Genomic DNA, 21,725 nt, shown 5'->3' with positions numbered 1-21,725 from the left:
AAACATATGCACAAGTTTTGTGTGAACATGTTTTCATTTCTCTGGGATACATATCAAGAGTAGAATTGCTGGATCATCAGGGTAACTAAGCTTAACTTTCTAAGGAATTGCCAAACTATTTTTTAAAGTGGCTATACCATTTTACATTCTTACCATGAGGGTTCCAAATTCTCCACATCTTTATCAACTTTAGTTTTGTTTAAAATAATAGCCATCCTAACAGGTATGAGGTGGTATCATCTTCTTGTGGTTCTGACTTGCATTTTCCTAATGACTAATGATATTCAGCATATTTCCTCATGTGCTTATTGACTATTTGTATTTCCATGAGAAACTTCTATTCCTTTGCCCACTTTAAAATTGTGTTGTCTTTTTGAGTTATAAGTTCTTCGCATACTTATGGGAGATGCTACTTAAAGCTAACACAAAAGTAAGAGGTGACAGAGGGCAAGACTAAGACATGACATATTTTGAACTCTTGTATTCACCCATGCATAAAGTCAGACTTAACCTCTATGAACTTAATTTTATAAACAAACATATTTTGGGGGACTAATCTGACTAGGATAATGGAGGGACGATCTCCCATGTCAGGATTCCTCAAGTAAAATGGGACTTGTCCCCGCTAGTTTTTCTTATCTATCCCCAGACCTTACCCTATACTGTGAGCACTGGGGCAAGAGGAGAGGAAAGCTGAATGACAACTGGCACATTCAGAAGTGCCACTCCAAACCCCAGAAGGGCCCTGGCAGAAATTTCAGGCCACAGAGACCTCTGCACAACCCCCATAATGCTAATAAATACAACTTAAAAAATAAAACAACAAAATAAAAAATAACCAATCCACCAGGGCAGGTAAGTAAAACTTAAGTATCTTGTTAACATGCTAGAGCAACTTGTCACATTTTTCAAAATACTCTGCTACTTATGTTGATTGCTCCACAGCTTAGGCAACATGGCATTCAGAGTTAAGTACTACTGAATATTCATATTAGATGAGTCCAAAAGCAGAGAGCTCATCATGTGGACTGGAGAAGAAAAGTAGAGAAATTAGGGATAGTATGTGAAGCTGACACACAGCTGCTTCCCATGTGTCTTTGGAATATGCATGAGGGATTAAATATTTCCCTAAGTGAAAACAAGACACTGGTATTACAGGCAGAACGATACTTAAGATACGATCTTTGCTGTCAAAGAGCTTCTGTATGTTATGTTTGCCAGAGATACGTGGTCACAATGCTATAGACACACATTAATTGTAATGAGAGAGTTCTAGGTACTCTGAAGAGGAAGAAACATATCAAGATGCAGAAATAGGATCTGTAATCCACATTTATTGGGTAGTTACTGGGCACTGGGCATACCAGTTACAAGAGTTAGGATAGGGAAAGGTAAGAATTTAAGAAATTAAATACACACAGTAATTTTACCACTCATCTAACTACTAGGGAAGTACAAAATCTGTACAAGTTATACTTTATAATGAAATGCTGATACTTGTTAAAAGGATAAGCTCTACACACAATGTAATAAAAAAAATTTTTGTGTTTAACATCACTGGCATTAATATGGGTGGCACTAATATGGGTGGATAAAATGCCTATACAGCACTCATTCTTATTATACACATATTACTTCACAATAAAGATTGCTTGAAAAGACAAATACTTTGACCCCATTGCTGAGAAATGGTCGACAGTATTAAGTTCCTCTAAGAAACATCAGAGCAGTTGTAGTCCATTTCTTCTTTAAAGTCCACCTTATTTTCAGTTTAGCTTACTATCAAGTTCTCTTCAGAACTGTTTATATCTCTTTTGTCTGATCATCTTCTTCGAGTTTTCTGATTTCATTTTTTAAGCAATTTATAGTTTCACGACTTGCTTTTAGTCTCTCCTTAAGCTCTGCAATTTCAAAGCTTGTTTTCTTTTTCGCAGCCTCTAACTTTTCTCTGGTTTTCACTTCAAGTTCTGCAACTAAGGAAAACATTTTTATTTAATCACATATGTCTACGATATGTCACAGAGTAATAAATAATGGCATTTCATTTTTCAGCTTCCATGATGAAATGTGGACAACTTAAAATACGTAACATTAAACATAAGGAGGTAGGTAAAAAAGTCTGAAGACTTTCTTAGAGTGAATCTAAAACGTTTTTTACAACTAAGAATGAAATTCTGGCCACTAATATTTTAATTAAGTTAAAGATTTTAAGACATAAAGTCCTTTTTTTTCTCCATATTCATTTGGAAATAAGAGGACAACAATCTACATCGAGCTAGTAGGAAGAGCTAACCAAATAAAGTATTTTTAAATTTATGTACAGGTAAAACTTACATAAAGAAAATCACACTGGTAAAACAAACCCACCTATTTTCAAAAAATAACTGTGCAGGTGTAAGGTCCAGCTTCACCATTTATTAGCTGTGCCACTCTGAATAAGTTAATTATCTCTATGCTTGTTTCCTCATTTCTAAAACAGAGATTAAAACAGCAAACTCCTCATAATATTTGTTGAGATTTTAAGTGAATTAATGTATATAAAGTATATAGAATGCTGTCTGGTACATAAGCCATATTAACCACTATTATGACAGAGGAACATTAAATGTTTAAAATATTCTAGCTGGCTACATAGTAAATTACTAAAGGAAATACACCTCTGCAAAATAGGAAGCCTATTTAAATATTCTCCTTGGGCAGTGTAGCATCAATGTTTTACAAAGAAAAATGCCTACTTTCATTCAACATTTCCATCTTGTGGGCATTTCAGGTAATAGCTGCTAGTGACTACTAAAGCATAGTTGTATTTTTGCTAATATAAGATGATCACTAATTGGAGGCAGCATTGTTTGGTAAGAAAAAAACAGACTTTGAAATGAGACTGAGTTCAAATACAACCCTGGCTTCTTATTACCTAAATGCTAGTATCTCTAAGTCTCTCTCAATCTCTTCTTTCTTCATGATATGGTTAAAATTTTGTATTTTTCAGAGGACTTGTGAGGATTAAGTAGTACATGTAAAAATAAGCAATAATGAGTCCTTTTTTGGTTCACTGCTGATAACTTTTTTTGTGACACATTTTGTAATACAATTGTTTTATTACCAAAGCAAACTATATTTTGTTTATAATTTTTCATTTTTATTGTAAAAATTGTTTTTGAAAAATACATAGTGCATACATGATACAAAATTAAAAGGCCAAGAAAGTGTAGATAATGAATAAAAATGTCTCCTTCCACCCCTGCCCACCAACCAGGGCTTCTTCCCAGAGACAATCACTGTTAGGTTTTTGGTATCTTTCTAGAAATAACCTGTTCATAGACAAGTATATACCTAAGTGTGATTCTTCTTGCCCCCAAGTGGTATCATACTATCCACATTACTCTGTACCTTGCTGTTTCACTTAATGTTCTATCTGAAAGCTCATTCCACATTAAAGATGTCTCATTTTGTAATGGCTGCAGAGGACCTCAGTGAATGGATTAATTACTCTGTACCCTTTGATGTACATTTGGAGCATTTCCATTTTTTTCTATTACAAATGTTACAATGTGTAAGCTGTGCACGATCATTTCGGTACACTTATAGGATAATCAGTATACTTGTAGGATAAATTAAGGTAAGTATAATTGTTAGGTTGAAGGACGTTACGTACTTGTAATTTTGGAAGAATGCCAAGTAACTGTTAGAGGTTCCATTAATTTATAATCCCAGTAGTACTGTATGTCTTTTTTCCTACTGTATCAACTTTTTGCTCTTCATCAGCATGAAAGGTGAAAAATGATATTTCAGAGTAGTTTTAATTCACATTTCTCTTATTACTAACTGAGGCTGATTCACCTTTGTATATGTTTAGGAGACATTTCTCCCTTTTTATGAATTGTCTTTTTCTCTGCTCATTTTTTTCTATTAGGTTACTGGCTTTTTAAAAAATTGTTTTGGAGGTGTAGTTGACATACTAGTTTCAGGGGTAAAACATAATGACTCAATATTTGTATATATTGCAAAATGATCACCACAACATCTGTCACCACACATAGTCACAAAATAATCTTTTTCTCTTAGCAACTTTCAAATATATAACACAGAACTATTAACTACAGTCATCACACAGTACCTTATATCCCCACGCCTTACTTTATAACTGCAAGTTTGTGCCTTTTGACTTTCTTCACCCATTTCACCAACTCCCTAACACTCCACCTCTGGGAACCACCAATCTGTTCTCTGTATCTAGGGGCTTGTTTTTGTTCTTCTTTTTTACTTAATATTGCACATTTAAATGAGATCATCTGGCATTTGTCTTTCCCTGTCTGACTGATTTCACTTGGCATAATGCCCTCAAGGTCCATCCATGTTGCTGCAAATGGCAAGATTTCCTTTTTTTTTATAAAGAAATCATATATATTCCATATTCCATATATACACACACCACATTTTCTTTATCCATTCACCCATTCGTGAACACTTAGGTTGTTTTCATACATTGGCTACTGTAGATAATGCTGCAATGAACATAGGGTTGCACATGTCTTTTTGAGTAAGTGCTATCATTTCCTTCAGATAAACACCCATAAGTGGAATTGCTGTATCACATGGTAATTCTACTTTTAATTTTTTTGAGGAGCCTCCATACTGTTTTCCATTTACATTCCTACCAACAATGCACAGGGTTCCCTTCTCTCCACATCCTCACCTATTTCTTGTTTTTTTTAATAGCCACTCTGACAGGTGTGAGGTGATATCTCACTGTGGTTCTGATTTGTATTTCAATTATGATCAGTGATATTGAGGACCTTTTCCTGAACCTGCTACCCATCTGGTATGTCTTCTTTGGAAAAATGTCTATTCATGTCTTTTGCCCACTTAATTGGATTGTTTACTTTTTTGGCTACTGAGTCATATGACTTCTTTATATATATATCAGATATATAATTTGAAAATATTTTCCCCTGTTCAGTAGATCGCCTTTTGATTTTGTTGATAGTTTCCTTCATTGTGAGGAAGCTTTTAGCTACTGGTCACTGGCCTTTCTTACTGATGTGTAGGAGCTCTTTATATATTAATCACCCTTGTGATATGAATACAATATTTTTTCATGGTTTGTCTGTATTTAGATTTTGTTTATAGTGGTTTTTACTATGCAGAAATCTTTATTCCCTTGCTCCCTCTCAGTCCATGTCAATTAAAGAACGTATACTGAGTGAAAAGCACTTTGTTAAATGCTGGGGTCAGAGTCAGGAGACAGACAAGAAAGAAAATGCAGTACAAGGTCATGATGCAATCACAGAGAACTATGAGAGCCGACTAGATTCATACCAAGGCGAATATTAAGGCAGACGTCTTGTCAGTAGCAAAATCTGAACTGAGTTTTAAAGAATGAGAAAGGAATCAGGTAGATGAAGTAGACCTACCAGGCCCTAGAAACAACACATATACATTTGGGAAACAATCAAGAGTCCTGTATGACTGTAACAGGCAGTTTTACATCTAGTCAGGAAGATCTGACTTAATTCATTTGTCAGAAGGACAACATTCACTGTACTTATAGACACTTATTGTTTGATTTAGTCATTACATATTATTTTTGAAAAATAGTTAAGGCTGCAAAGGGCATGATACATCTGGAAGAAGACCTGGGTTAATTAACAATGAGATCTTAAGGGAAAACATTTTAAAATTTCTTTTATCATGTTCCAGGTTTCTGCTTCCTATATTAAATGATTATGTAAGAAAGAACATTTTCAGTTTTAAATTTCCAAATGAAGCCTAAATTTAAAGCAAAGCAATCCAAAGAAGAATTACTATTTTTGCAGAGTCAATACTAACTTACAGGTTAAAAGCACTGACTATAAGGTTTTAAAAAAAAAGAGATAGAACACCTTATAGCTTAAGAGCATGGACGCTGGATTTAAATCCTGGCTCTGCTGGGTGACTTGGGGCAACTTAATCAAATCTCTCTATGCTTTAGGGTCTTCACATAAAATGGGGCTAACAGCAGTACCTTCCTCCTAGGGCAGTTAAGGGTATTCACTAAGTTAGAAAATGTAAAGCGTTTGTCTAGTACACAGTAAGCTCTCACTAAGTGCCCCCCATCATTTTAGTTACTCCTCAAAGAAGCAGTTACTACCATTAAAAGCTAGATCATTAGTGCTTAAGTGAATTTCCACGAGTTTACTAGCATATAAGTATCTTTACAAACTTTTAATATGCTTCATACTGATCAACCTTTTTCCTGAAAACTACTCCATCTAAAAATACTAATATTTTCAGAGCCTAAGTTCTGAGAACTGGGTGGGATAAAGTCCTGGCTCAACCACTAACTAGCTGGGTTAACCTGGGCATGTTTCTTAATCTCTCTGTGCCTCAGTTTCCTTTTCTAGTGGACTACCCATTAAAGTTACTGTAGATTTAAATGATTGTTTATACATGTACACATTTAGGAGAGTATAAATAATAAGCATTCAGTATATCTGATATTTTATTGGCAAATATTAAGTATAATGCCCTCAAATTGGTAAAGGTATATACATATCTTTTTCAGTCCTTTGAATAATGGTCCCACATTGCTTTCCTAAAAGGCTAAAACAATTTATATTCACACAGACAATTCATGAGAATGAAAGGTTCACCACATCCTTAGTAGGTGCAACTATTTAAAGACTCCTTTTGCTGATTTGATACAAATCATTGTGACACCCATTACTGTTTGGCTTACATTTTAAAAATAACCAGTAGGGTTAAATATTTTCCCATTTTTTTTTACTACTCATCTCCTCTTTTATCTGTCTGTCCATGTCTTTTATCCCTTTATCAACTGAAGTTTAAAATTCTTTCATATTTATCTATTTTAGGGTTTTAAAGATATTAATCCTTTGCATATTTTCCACAAATTTATTTTTCTTCTTTGTCCTTTTGGAATGCCAAAGTTAAATATGTTTTACAAAATCAAGTTTCTCTCTTTTAATGTGATTTCTTCTAACACCTCAAATTTAGAAAGGCTTCCCTGGACAGAATAACCTTACCTCTAATTTTTTTTTGGCAACAGGTTGACTGACTTGAAAAAAACTTTATCTTTAATTAAACTGGAATTTGTTTTGGTAAATGCTATGATGCAATGATCAAAATTAAGTTTTCCTCCTAAAAGCTTATCAATTATGCCAATACCATTTACAGAATTATCTTTCTTTCCTATTGATTTGATACTATTAAGAAAATAAACTGACAATGATACAAAACATGCAATTTACTGATAAAAACTTCCCAAGGTTATATAGCTCCATATAGCCAAATAGAACGGCCTTTTTATAAAATACATTATTTGTATTTACTTATTATACATAAATAAATGATACTAGTTTTACTCAAACCATGAAAGTGTGGGCACTTGAATTATAAAAGAGAATGAATTGGGTACATTTCATGGTATAGGAGGAAGAGAAAAGATCTATAATGGAGAGGAAATGACTGAAACCAAGTTAAAACAGCATTATTAGTAATGTTTTTACTTTTCCAAAGTGATCATATACATATCTGTTTTATGTTCATAACAAAACAGGCCAGGTAAATATTTTTACAAATGTAGAAAGTGAAGCATACAGATTTTAAATGAGTGTGATTTTAAACTTTACATCACTACCAAGCATCAACATTATTCAGACTTTTTAAAACTCTTAATCATGGGTTTCATGAAAACACAAACAGAACAGTACTATGACCATTAAACAGCCACCTCCATCCCACTTCTCCCCTGCATTCTCATCCTCCACACCTTCTATTACTTCTATTATTTCTTTCATCCTATAAATATAGTAGTTTATTTCCCCTGAATACTACTCTCTTGACCCCATATCCCACTTCTGCTACCCCTTCAAGGATTACTGCTTCCCTTTTCAGCCAAGCTCCAAAACAGAGTTGTCCGTGGTGCTCCTCTCATCTCATTATCTCTTGATCCACTCCAATGATCTCCTGTCCTTACTGTTCTCCTTCAACTGCTCTTGTTAAGGTTACCAAGGACCTTCACCTTGCTGTAGCTCGTATCCTGGCTCTCATCTTACCTGACCGATTAGCAGTACTGGACACACCTAATGACTTTCTTGATACACTTCCACATCACAGGCACCTAGGTTTTCTGCATCCATACTCATTGTCCTTCCTTCGCTTTCTTTGCTCGTCATCTTAATCTCTAAATGTTGGTATGTCCAGGGCTCAGTCTTTAGATCTCTGTTCTATTTTCACTCACTCCTTTGATGGTACGATTTGGTCTCACAATTTATAAGCCCATCTGCATGTTAACTTCCAAATGTGTATCTTTAGCCTAGACCCCTCCTCAAATACTAGACTTTTGGGCACAATTCTCTTTCCAACAGCATCTCCACTTAGATGTCTTGCAGGCATCCCACACCCAACATGTCTAAAATTGTACTATTGATCTTTCTCCAAACACCTGCCCGTCTCAGAATTCCCCATCACTATGAAAAGCAATGATAGTTTTCTTTGGTTCCTCAGACCCCACACCCTAAGAGTCATTCTTTGTTCATTTCCTCTCCTGTTTTACTATTCAAACCATCAGGAAATCCTATTGCACTTATTGTCAAAACAGATCCAGAATCTGACCCTTTCTCATCACCTCTATTGCTATCACTGTGGCATCACCCACCTTTCTTTCTTACCTGGATTTCTGCACCTGCCTCCCAACTACTGTCTCTGCTTATTCTATCTACCCTTTCTGCTTTATATTCTATTCTCAACAGCAGCCAGCATAATCGATCTTTTTAAAATGTTAGTCTTACAATAATGTCCCTCTTCTGCTCAAAACCCACAAGTGAGTTCACATCTCTTTCTGTTTAATAATCAACTCAGAAGTCTGTAATACGACCTGGTGCCCTACTAACTTCTCTGGCCTCAGCTCCATTCCTTGCTCCCTCTGCTCCAGTCACAATGGCCTTCTTGCCTCCTTCGATACGCCAGGCATGCTCTGGCCCCAGGGCTCTTGCCCTTGGTGCTCGCCCTACAGGTAACATTCTTCCCTCAGCCACGTGGCTCACTTCCTTACTCCTTTAGGTATTTCCTCAAATGCCAAATTTCAGGAAGCATTCTCTGACCTGATATTTAAAACTCCAAGTACCTCCTCCCACCAAAGGCACTCCCTCCCCTGCTTTATTTTTCCCATACCACCCAACCACAACCTTGTTCTATTTATTTAGTATCTGCCTTTCTCCCACTAGAACGTAAGCTCCATAAGGGCAAGGCCTTTTGTCTGGTCTGGACACTGCTCTATCTTCAGAATCTACAATGCCTGTCATATAACTTGTGCTTAATATATGCTCTAAGCCAATGAATCAAAGATCACAGGAACAACTGAATGAATGGTGACATAAATGTTAACACAGGGATAGCAAATAGGTTTCATCTTCAATGCCAACTGCAAATGATTGGCAACAGGTGCATTTAGTGATATGCAGGGGATTCTGAAGCCATGTCAGCTAAGAGGGAAATACAACATGACTGATATTAATGTGTATTTTAGTATTCACACTCCAGCATTAATCTGAAACTATGTAAACATGACAGATTTTTTAAAAAGAGAGATGAACTTGTTTACAGCACAGTATCCCCCCTTACCAACTGGGGCTATGTCCCAAGACACCCAGTGGATGCCTGAGCCCATGGAATAGTACCAAACCCTATATATATTATATTATTCCTACACATACAAACCTATGATAAAGCTTAATTTATAAATTAGGCACACTTAGAGATTAACAACAATAATAAGGTACAACAATCATAACAACGTACATGCAGTAGAAGTTATGTGAATGTGGCCTCTCTCTCAAAATATCTTACTGTGGTGTACTCACTCACCCTTCATTGTGTGATGATGTGAGATGAGAAATGCCTATTGATGAGATGTAAGGTGAATGATGTGGGCATCATGATGGCATTTAGGCTACTTTTGACCTCCTGAGATTTTCGGAGGAAGATTAGCTGTAACTAAACCTTTAGAAAGTAAACTATATTCTGCAAGGTTCTTTACACAGATTTGATTAGCAAAGACTAGAAAACAAAATGATTGACAGGTTAAGTCAGATTAGTAAAAAGCTATGCTTAAGTATATTTAGGGAACATAATTAGGCATTTTAGAGACTGTGAGAGGCTTGTCTTTCACCTTTTTGAAAGTAGGCCTACTTTGGGAACACTTTAAAACATTCTTCATACATGTGTACTGTAATACATACTTTATTTTTTAACTCCTAAAAAAATTTACCTAAATAAATCACTTGGAAAAAAATCAGCAGTCATTAACTGTATAATCCCTTCACCATTACAGAATACATTATTCTCCAAGATTATGAACTCATGGCACTTACATTCAGTTTCATGCTTATAGGCTCCTAAAGTTAGCTGACGAGATGTTGTTAGTAATTGTTGCATCATTGCTGTTGGATCTTGAAATATCTAATGGGATAGATTGAAAAAAAGCCCTGTAATGTCAAAGTTCTACAATTTAACATGCTTTGAAAACTTCCATTATAAAATCTTACCATTTCATCATAGAACTCTGAAACCACTGTTTTTTTCCCCAGCATTGCATTGGTATCTGACTGAAATAGCTTTAATAAATGATACAGGGTTACCTGTGAAACAAAACCAGATGTCACATCCATGCAATGTTTTCATCATCACTGTGAGACACTGGCATTTCTGTAACTGAATTAGTGGCTAAAATTGGTTAACACATCAAATTCAGTATCTTAACTACAACTTATTGTGGCAAATCACCCATGTTCTCTGTACTTCTATTTTCCTATTACATATTAACATTCATCCACATCTACTAAACATGAATGTTTGAAGAGGATTCATAAGGATCTGCTACAAAGCCTCTCTAGAGAGTGACTGTATATGAAAATAATACAAGATAAAGCAATGGAAATTAAACTGGGAAATCACTAAGATTTACACAAGTATAAATAATTAGAGCAACTGTGAGTTATTCTGTGAAGATTAAAATTTACCAATTTATTGTGGGGGGAAAAGATCTGATACTTTCAAAAGGAATGATCAATACTAAGATGCTCAGTGATGGCAACATCATTTCTTTGGTGATTTATAAGATTATTACATAAATAATACAGTAAACAAACAAAAAGTTAGTGATGTTACTTTGGCAAGAGCAAAGTTGTCTTCAAAATATTTAAAAATAGGTGCATCAAAGGAAACACTTTGCAGCAAAAAGTGTGATGACTTGAGCAAAATAAAACCTAGCTGGCAAAACATCAGTTGAAGAAGTTGTAGAAACCAAGTCAGAGGCCTCAAAGAATTTTCCAAAAAGTAAAGCTAAAATCATTACAAGGAGCATGCATCATATGCCATATTTAAAGAAGATAATTTGACAAATTGCTGGAATAGGCAGAAAGCAGACGAGACTATACAGATGGATAAACTCTATTAAAGAAATCCATACCCTGAAAACTAAGGGAGAAAACTGCATCAGAGGTGGGAGCCAGAGCTCCTAGTGGAGACCAAGAGAGCTCCAAGCTCAGAGTTGGCAGGTACAGAAATCAAGAATGCTGTGGGGTGGCTGAGCATGTTAATCTCCCTTTCTTCTTCACTCACAGAGCAGAGAGCATTCATACCCATAGAAGATAGAATTTTCCACCCCAAAAAATCAAGTATGAGGTAAAAATAAAGAATTTTCCAGAAGCAATGCTTATCTCTCAGGCATCCTTTCTGAAGAAATTCCTCCAGCAAAAGGAAAAAAGAAACCTATAGTAAGAGTCAAAGAAAAAGGATCATCTACCATCACTAGGCGCTGACAGACACTATCTAAAATTGAAAATCCAGACTTAGAGATTTAAATATATGAGATGCATGAGAGTAATTTCTAGAGGAACTAAAAACAGTTAACAGTTGTTTTCCTGGGGAAGGGACCAGAGATGGGGAAAAGATGACATTATGGGTTGAATTGTGTCCCCTTAAAAGATACGTTGGAGTCCTAACCCTTAGAGTCTATGCAGATGTATATTAAAACCTATTCAATAAATTAATCACTGCAGAAGTGCAAAAGATCATATTTTCTTACTTTTCCAAGAGTGGACATTGTGAGCTGCCTCATAATAAGGTTACAAGATACAACGATTTCTTTCAGAGATATAATTTTCCATTTGGAGGCAAGAAAGATGACAAATGAGGAGACATATAAGGCAGCACATTATCAAAATAAAAATGAATTTAAAACAACCATTCAAAGTTAAAAGGAATTTCTGTTCTAGTAACATTACCAACTTCTCTTCCTCCTTGTCTCTCACCATCTGTTGAATTCTGTGCTCTGTTCTCCCCAACAGACTATTTTCATTAAGGACAGGAGTAGTATCTCATCTTTGTATCCTACCCCTTAACAGTATCTTGCAAATCACAGATATTTAATAATTTCTTGCCAAATAGAATATAATGCCTGTGAGAGTATTCCGGAGGGACAAGAATCGTAGGAGACCTGGAAACCTTATCACCTGGAAAATGAGCAACAGATGTTTATCCAGGAGAAAAGAAAACTAATTTATGAATAGTTACCAGTAAAAAGTTCAAGGGAGCCTAACATAAAGTAGAGATTTCCTTAAATTAGAACTACCCCAAACCTGAATATGATGTTTCACTTAATGACAGAAATCACTATTCTCTGTAGTGGAAATATAAGGCCCAAATTAGATTCTCTTTTGAAAGACTGCCTAAAGGAACACCTATGTAGGAAGACTATAGAATGTGTCTACTGAACTGAAATCTGACTGCACACCCAAATCCCATAGGGTGCTGGCCCCTGTCCAAATCTACCGAATCAGGATCTCCAGACACTGGGCCTTACGAGTTTGAGTTTTCGAAAAATACCTAGGGTATTTCTGATGCAGCCAGTTAGGAACTAATTCTCTGAACCACTGGCCCAGGTGATATTGGATTCCTTTAAAAGCACATACAGTTTTAAAATGTATTCTGATAATTAAAGTGTAAATGTTTCGTGCTAAGGAATGAGCTGAGTCTATTAAGATGAAAATTAACGGTGATGAATGGTGAAGCCCTAAAGCTGGCATTAAACACCAGCTACACAAATGTGGAATGAGAGCCTTAACTGAGTGTGGCCCTGTAGGTTTAAAAATAAAACAGGCTCAGTGGTTTTAGTCAAAAGAAAGAGTAATGGAAAGACTATATGGTGTGAATACAAATATTTGGTTCAAAAACTAGCTCTACCATAATTGACTGTTTCTTTTTGAGCACAGGACTTGATCTCTGAGCCTTAGTATCTTCATGAGGGTATATCAGAACCTCACAAAGTAGCCAAGGGATCAAAGTGAAAGCTTTGAGGGAACTTTTACATTATCAAGCAACAATCTGATAGTAAGAAATCAAAAGATGAAAAAGTTAGTGTTTAAAAATAAGGATTCAGCCTACCATTTGCAGCAACATGGATGGAGCTATAGGGTATTCTGCTCAGTGAAATAAGCCAGGCAGAGAAAGACAAGTACCAAATGATTTCACTCATACGTGGAGTATAAGAACAAAGAAAAAAATGGAAGGAACAAAACAGCAGCAGACTCACAGAACCCAAGAATGGACTAACAGTTACCAAAGGGAAAGGGACTAAGGAGGATGGGTGGGAAGGGAGGGATAAGGGAGGAGGAGAAAGGGGGCATTACGATTAGCATGTATAATGTGGGGGGAGGCACGGGGAGGGCTGTGCAACAGAGAAGACAAGTAGTGATTCTACAGCATCTTACTACGCTGATGGACAGTGACCATAATGGGGGTTGTGGGGGGGACTTGGTGGGGCAACCTAGTAAACATAATGTTCCTCATGTAATTGTAGATTAATGATACCAAAAAAAATAAAGTTAAGAAATAAAAAAAATAAGGATTCATACATACCATTTGCAACAACATGGATGGAGCTAGAGGGTGTTATACTCAGTGAAATAAGCCAGGCGGAGAATAACAAGTACCAAATGATTTCACTCATATGTGGAGTATAAGAACAAAGAAAAAACGGAAGGAACAAAACAGCAGCAGAATCACAGAACCCAAGAATGGACTAACAGTTACCAAAGGGAACGGGAGTGGGGAGGATGGGTGGGCAGGGAGGGATGGGGGGGGGAAGAAAGGGGGCATTACGATTAGCATGTATAATGTGGGGGGAGGCATGGGGAGGGCTGTGCAACACAGAGAAGACTAGTGATTCTATAGCATCTTACTACGCTGATGGACAGTGACTGTAATGGGGTTTGTGGGGAGGACTTGGTGAAAGGGAGAGTCTAGTAAACATAATGTTCCTCATCTAATTGTAGATCAATGATACGAAAATTTTAAAAAAAATTAGGATTGATGAATAAAATATAAAGTAAAGCTGCTAGTACTGATGGCAATTTGAGAAAGCAAAAAGACTATTTCAAGGGCTTTTAATTATAAAAAATTGATTACTACTATTTCAGACAGTATATGGACTCAACTTGTTTATTACTAATAAGCAAATCATACTAATGAATTTTAAATGTTTTCGCTATAGTAATGAAATGATTTTGTTTCTTTCCAATATTCACATTTTATCTTCATTCCATACTTGAAAAATAAGTTTTGAAAGGCACTTCATTTAAAAATGAAAAACCTTAACTCATAGCAAGAGTCACCCTGCCATAAGCTTACATAACATCTGAAAAAAATGTCAACATATAACAAGCTATTCATTAAGTATTCTTTTATTTTCACAAAAATCTATTTTGTATTTCCAAAGATTCACATTACTTACAGGTCTCTCATTAGGATCAATGAAAAATATTTTGATGATTATTTCAAATTCACCCCATCCTGTTTCAGTAATTTCATATGGAGGCTTAGTAACAACTGAAGTGAGAGAAAAATAAACATAAATTGTTAGATACTGATAGTTTCCTAGCTCTTTTTAAATTTGTATATTATGGATCAAAAAACTGTACTGTACCTCTTAAAGGATTGCCATAGCTTTCATGTAATTTAAATTGGATTTTCTTCACATACGCTGACATATCCTAAAATACACAGGAATTAGTTTTGCCGTCCACATATAAAGATTAGGAGGGAAATACACTGAGCATATGTACCCAGTTTTATAAAATATATTTCCCCTCAAATTTTATGGAATCCAATTTTCTAAAAAATAGAAATTGTACCTGGGAGGTTTGTTTTTCATTTTAAACAAAGGAAGCCTGTGCTGAATTTTGTAATTTGAAATATATGGGAATATGCATGTCCTTAATTGACTTGTTCAGCAAATCCTGTTTTTATATATCTCTAACAGACAATACTCTAACTTAATTTTTATTTTTCCATAAAAAAACAACAGTACATTTCCAATATTTTTTGTCAAAATAATCACATAAACCAAAGAAATCTAATAAGCAACACCAAAGAACAAATTATACAAAGCTAAGGTCAACCAAACTAAGCAACCCAAAACTGTTGGATATAAAACTCCTTTTAATTTTGCTTTGAGGCACAGGAAAATAATCATTAGTTCTGGCACATAAATGGAATTAGCTTTTTCAAACAATTTATTATAGAAAAATAGAAAATGGAAAATAGAGTAAATAACAGTAGTAATGTTAACTTTTTACTTGCTCTCAGAAATTTTTTGTGTTTATTAGCCACATATTTTTTTTTTGAGAGGGCATCTCTCATATTTATTGATCAAATGGTTGTTAACAGTTAACAACAATAAAATTCTGTACAGGGGACTCAATGTAGAATCATTAATCAACCCCAAGCCTAATTCTCATCAGTCTCGGATCTTCTGAAGCATAACAAACAAGTTCTTACATGGTGTACAAATTCTTACATAGTGAATAAGTTCTTACATGGTGAACAGTACAAGGGCAGTCATCACAGAAACTTTCGGTTTTGATCACGCATTATGAACTATAAACAATCAGGTCAAATATGAATATTCGTTTGATTTTTATACTTGATTTATATGTGAATCCCACATTTCTCCCTTATTATTATTATTATTATTATTATTATATTTTTGTAAATAAAATGCTGAAGTGGTAGGTAGATGCAAGATAAAGGTAGAAAGCATAGTTTAGTGCTGGAAGAAAGCAAATGTAGATGATCAGGTGTGTGCCTATAGGCTAAGTATTAATCCAAGCTAGAAGGGCAACAAAACATCCACGGATGCAGAAGATTTCTCTCAAAACAGTGGGGGTGGGGTTCTAAGCCTCACCTCTGTTGATCCCCAATTTCTCACCTGATGGCCCCCCTGCGACTGTGCCTGTCTTAGGTTGTTCCTCCCTTGAGGAATCTTACCCGTCTCTGGCTAACCAGTCATCTTCCGGGGCCATACAGGGAAATGTAAAGCTGGTAAGTGAGAGAAGCAATACTGTTTGAAAAGGTTAGCTTTTTACTTCTTTGCAGATTTATGCCCTGTGGGTTTTATGATTAGCCACATTTTTTTTTTTGAGAGGGCATCTCTCATATTTATTGATCAAATGGTTGTTAACAACAATAAAATTCTGTATAGGGGGGTTATGCTCAATGTACATCATTAATCCATCTTAAGCCTAATTGTCGTCAGTCTCCAATCTTCTGAAGCATAACGAACAAGTTCTTACATGGTGAACGAATTCTTACATAGTGAATAAATTCTTACATGGTGAACAGTACAAGGGCATTCATCACAGAAACTTTCAGTTTTGATCACGCATTATGAACTATAAACAATCAGGTCAAATATGAATATTCGTTTGATTTTTATACTTGATTTATATGTGGATCCCACATTTCTCCCTTTATTATTATTATTATTTTTTTTTAATAAAATGCTGAAGTGGTAGGTAGATGCAAGATAAAGGTAGAAAACATAATTTAGTGCTGTAAGAGGGCAAATGTAGATGATTAGGTGTGTGCCTATGGACTAAGTATTAATCCAAGCTAGACAAGGGCAGCAAAACATCCACAGATGCAGAAGATTTCTCTCAAAACAGGCGGGGTAAGGTTCTAAGCCTCACCTCTGTTGATCCCCAATTTCTCACCTGATGGCCCGCCTGCGACTGTGCCTGTCTTAGGTTGTTCCTCCCTTGAGGAATCTTGCCACATATTTTTTATTAAAATATTTTTATTATCAACTTTTTAAAAAATTGGGATCATACTGTAACAATACATTAATATCTGCTTCCATCATTTAACTTTTTGGTGATATAATATATCACTTACTGAGGACATTTTTTTCTGAGGCAAATTTTCATAAGCATCTTTGAAAACTCTTTTGGACTACTTTCATTCATTTTTTTCTACAAATGTGAGTGACTACCAATACTGGGTACTAAATGCTATAATGGTAAATAATAGAGTCTTGCCCTCAGGATCTCATAGATTAGGGGCAGACAAGAAAATCAGCATTTCAAGGTAATCTGTGGTATGAGGGCATTAGGTGTAAATCGATAGGAAAGGCAGCAATTTAGTGTTCGGAGATGAACGAAATAGTTCTAAAAAAAAATTCACTTAACTAAATAACACCTAAGGGAAACACAAAAATGGACTAGGTGGGAAGGAATGAATGAAGAGGTTTATGTGTTCCTTTGATAAACTGGGAATAATTTAGTATTGGTAGAATATGGGGTATAAGGAAATTGACGAGGCAAAAACAGACGAGGGACAGGATTGGGAGAGATCATGGCACGCATTCTAAAACATGACAGTTCTAATTTTATCATGTAGGCTACAAGTAGTCAATAAAGGGTTTCTTAATAAAGGTTTGTTGAGATATTCACACAGCACACAATCCACCCACTTAAAATATACTTCTCAATGGTTTTAGTATATTCACACACTTGTACAACTATCACCACAATCGATCTTAGAATGTTTTATCTCACAAAAAGAAACTCGCTCCTAAATCCTGCTTCCTCTCACCCACTGGCAACCATAACCATTAGCCTATTTTCTATGTCTACAGTTTTGCCTATTCTGGACATTTAAAACTGGAATCATATAGTATATGGCCTTTTGTCTGGCTTCCTTCACTTAGTGTTTCTAAACTTCTTCCACACGGCAGTAGCATGCATAAGTACCTCTTTTTATTGCCTAATAATATTTCATTGTATGGATATACCACTTTATTTGTTCAATAGTTCAGAGGCTTGGGTTTCTACTTTTTGGGCTATTAGGAATAATGCTGCTACAAATATTCATATGCAAGTTTTGTGTTTGGATTTTGAAGGGTTTTAAACAGAGGAACAGTTTATTCATACAAATAAGTATTTGTTGAATACCTACTGTGTACTGGCTGCATACTGGGCATTATAATAGATTCAGCAGCAGCAAAGCAAAATTACCAGAAGCCGGATTGTACAGTAGTTTTGTGTTTCATTTCTGATAGTCTTATTACCAAATTACCACTTAACAAGTATTAACTACTATTCCTGAAATATCTGTGTAAATATTAAGCTAACTTAAGATATGCTGATTGGAAGATGGACTGGTTCATTGCGTAGTTCTTATTAAGCACAGCTTAATTTTAATTAGAAAACATTTTTGGAAAACTGGTTTCTACTAACAATTATATGAAGATGACAGCTCTCACTCTTTGGCGGTAACATTTCTACAATGGGCCAATTTCAATAATCAGAAAATTACTGTAAGATAACATTAAAATTTATCTTCAAGCAAAACAAACTAAAGCTTCAAAAAGGTTATAGGAAAAACAGTGCCTACCTCATTTCTATACGGTTTTACATATACTGTCCACTGATGAGTGTGCCCATCCTCTTCTCTTTTTTTTCCAAAATACCGAGCAACATTACCGTAAACTATTGGTTTAACGATAGTAACCCCCTAAAAGAAACATAATTTCAACACCAGTTAATATTGTGTCATTACCTAAATAAACAGGACAGCTCTGAAAGCTGGTTTTAAGGAATGGCAGGCAATCTACCTAGAATTTGCTTATAACATGGATCTTTCAACAAATCAATTTCAGACAATCACTCTCCTTTTGTATTAACACAAGTAACTACACAGTAGATTAACTACAGTGCTCCCACTTTGAAAATGTCTATTTAAATCATGTAAATTACTTTGAGAGCTTTTTTTAAAGAAACACAAAAGGTTTTTTACTTAAAAATTTTGAAACAAGGTTCTGGAATTAAGATCACCAACTTTGACTTCCATCATCTGAGTTTATGAAAGTGTTTTCCAAAGCACAGTACAAATATTAAAGGCAGTTTAGGAGAGGATTTTAGGTAGGATAAGAACGTTTATCATTTTATTACTTATGTGTTTATATGGGTATTAGAAAAACCCTGACTAGCAATTCAAAACCACAATTTCCAAAATATTAATACTTAGGAAGAAATTTAAAAAAAACTGATTTAAATAAAAATGTGAATATTACAGTTGCATTCAGATAATGATAAAGTGGCACTTGGTGACTTGAAGCTTGTTAAATAAACATTGGAAGACTGGCCTGTTTGGTACGTTTGTGCTCAGTCCTGAGACGTTCATGTTTCTCATCACATCTGGTAAGTGTAAAGGTTTTGAGTGTTGACAGATTATAAGGAAGAGATAACAAATTTCAAGAGGAGGAAATGCTGAATGTTGCACATGAATTTGAAACCAATTGTTCAACAGTAAAATGTATCTGAAGATCAAAGAGCAAGATATACCCCATGTGAAAAGTGTACCAATGTGCTCAACAGTAAGAAATGCGGAAAAGCAGTGGACAATGGAAAAGGAGCTGTGGCTGGGTGATTAACAAATAAATCCAATACCTATTGACCTAAAGTTAGCTCAGAATGCGCAAGCAGTTTGTAGAACTTCAATATGATCAATCAGTGCTATTGGCACTTTTTGGCAATCACAGACTGGAGCCTCAGGTTCCATGCTTGAATAAGTAAGTACAAGAACACTGACAAGGTGAGTGGATTAACAGATCCTTGTAGCTAGAAACTTGCAGAGTTCTTCAATGATGAAAAGGGGGCCCATCCATCAACAGACTCTATGAGTGAAATTTACACTGGAAAAAGATGCCTACAAAACCACAAAACAATCAATCAGCAAGGAGAAATCAGCAAGGTTTCCAAAGGTACCTAATTTTAAAGCTTTCATAACTAAGTCACCCATTTTTGGTCGAAGAGCATTTGAAAACAACAGGCCTAATCTCAAGTCCTTTTGAACTTAACTTCAAACCTTTAGACACTAACATGATCAAAAGAGAAGTCTGTAAATTCTTCTCCAAAATCTAATGTTTTGACTTCTGTTCAGTAATACTTTCCCATCAGTCCAAAACCTTGCCTGACAGCTTGGGCAAAATGTGTACGTGTATGAAGCTTCTGGCAGTATGAATTTTACCTGGCATCCTTTTCCCAGACCATTAAATTTCAATAGCTTTTGAAATTTCCAAACAACTCCCACTTTAAATGTGGTATCAAAGCACTGTCTGATAGCTGTCTACATAGTATAGTTTAAACTATGAGAAAATAATGACTCAGATGAGGGCTCTAAAACAACCTAGATTAAATAGGCTGGTTCAAAAGTGGGTAATTTCTTTTTAAAGAAAAGCTTCCTTTCTGTGTCAGTAAAAATCAGGTTTTTTTCAAGTGTTACATCAGGAACCAGTTAGTCCTGCCTTAAAAATTAAGTGCCAGGAGATGTAGGTAAATGGGAGGAAAATGTGTCAGAGTCAAAAATTATGTTAGGCTTTATGCTTTTATGAAAAACAAAAGCAGTTAACATTTACTGAATGCTCCGTACAGGCCAGCTAGTTCTTTGCAGCCTTTAACTGTGAACACCATGCTTTGTGAAGACCATGATCCTGGGGCACCGTTTTTTAAAAATTTCTACACCCCTAGGTACTGTGGGTGAGGCTGCCTTTGTAAGGTCGCTGGGGGGACTGAATCACAGAATCGGGGAAGGCCTTTTGGAGGGAATCAAGTAATTTCTTGAGCCGGCAGAGGGCGAGCATCAAGCCAGGATTTCCCAGCCCAGGAGACGGCTCGCTTCCTCGGCCACAGATTTCTCTCTCCCAGGCCACCCCCGACGATGGCTGGTTTTTGGCAGGGATATCAGGGGAGTGCGGACGCCAGCAAGGCGGGGCCTAACGAAACACCGACTTCCCTTCAAGGGCTCTGCGTCGCCCTTTGCCTGGACAACGCGGTTTCAAGCCGCGCAGGAGGGCTCGAGAGGAAAAAGAGCGCGCCCGCCGCACGCTCGCAGGGAGGAGCCAGGGAGGAGCCAGGGCGGGGAGCCCTCCCGGGAGGCGGTGCCAACACTGACCTTCACTCTACCGCCGGAGTCAGGCCCAAATTCGGCCATTCTCTTGAACATATTGCCCTACGGAAGAAGCCGCTGCCGCCAGGGAAAGAGACCGGGGCCGGCGGGCTCGCCGCTCCCCGCAGAGGCCCGCTGCTCCCGCGCGGGCCCAGGCGGAGGGTTTTGGCCGACGGAGAGCGGGTCAGCGAGACTCGCGGCGCGGAGGAACCGCCAACACCCTGCGGCGGGTGGCGTCCCGGAAGCCCATTCAGCCCCGCGCACGCGGAGAGCGGAGCGGGAGGGCGTTGGCGACTCCGCGCGCAGGCGCGACGAGCTGGAGAGCGTATTGCGCCTGCGCCGGGCTGCAGTTGTGCCGGGGTGGCGGGGGCGGGTCTCGGTTCCCGCGCCCGCTGGGAGTGGAACATGTGCATTCATCCTGTCACCCTGTCTGACGG

The 21,725-nt window shown here is 36.6% G+C and overlaps 1 protein-coding gene and 1 long non-coding RNA gene across 5 annotated transcripts in view; one reads left to right on the top strand and one right to left on the bottom strand.

Moving 5' to 3' along the window:
• Positions 1-21,725, top strand: part of LOC118972181 (uncharacterized) — a 32,794-nt gene that overhangs the window by 7,408 nt on the left and 3,661 nt on the right. The window contains exons 3-4 of one of the 3 annotated variants that reach the window (XR_012122346.1): positions 650-855; positions 2,053-2,105. The exons of 1 other annotated variant lie outside the window; for it this stretch is intronic. This is a non-coding gene — a long non-coding RNA (uncharacterized lncRNA). The remainder of the gene's footprint in view (positions 1-649; positions 856-2,052; positions 2,106-21,725) is intronic. One more of the 3 variants, XR_012122345.1, reaches the window with a different exon arrangement.
• YEATS4 (YEATS domain containing 4) lies at positions 1,315-21,544 on the bottom strand. Of its 2 annotated transcripts, XM_037017038.2 has the most exons (7): positions 21,295-21,544; positions 18,736-18,855; positions 14,987-15,053; positions 14,795-14,889; positions 10,548-10,640; positions 10,374-10,461; positions 1,315-1,973 (listed from the first exon to the last, which is right to left on the bottom strand). In XM_037017038.2, the coding sequence occupies exons 1-7, from the start codon at positions 21,343-21,345 to the stop codon at positions 1,804-1,806; spliced, it is 684 nt and encodes a 227-aa protein (XP_036872933.1). In that variant the 5' UTR covers positions 21,346-21,544; the 3' UTR covers positions 1,315-1,803. The 2 variants fall into 2 exon arrangements, with proteins under 2 accessions (XP_036872933.1, XP_036872934.1); XM_037017039.2 differs by lacking the exon at positions 10,548-10,640.

This window comes from Manis javanica, chromosome 10 (genome assembly GCF_040802235.1).
Source record: "Manis javanica isolate MJ-LG chromosome 10, MJ_LKY, whole genome shotgun sequence".
In the NCBI taxonomy this organism is placed as follows: domain Eukaryota; kingdom Metazoa; phylum Chordata; class Mammalia; order Pholidota; family Manidae; genus Manis; species Manis javanica.
The sequence above is the reverse complement of the archived record's forward strand: the minus strand, read 5'-3'. Positions and strand labels throughout refer to the sequence as shown.

Excerpts from the sequence above, each read along its gene's own strand:
- YEATS4 (XM_037017038.2), bottom strand. The coding sequence starts at position 21,345 with ATGTTCAAGAGAATGGCCGAATTTGGGCCTGACTCCGGCGGTAGAGTG. Across the intron at positions 10,641-14,794 it reads TTGATCCTAATGAGAGACCT|GTAACCCTGTATCATTTATT; the intron begins GTAAGTAATGTG and ends TTTGTTTCACAG. Across the intron at positions 10,462-10,547 it reads CAGAGTTCTATGATGAAATG|ATATTTCAAGATCCAACAGC; the intron begins GTAAGATTTTAT and ends CTATCCCATTAG.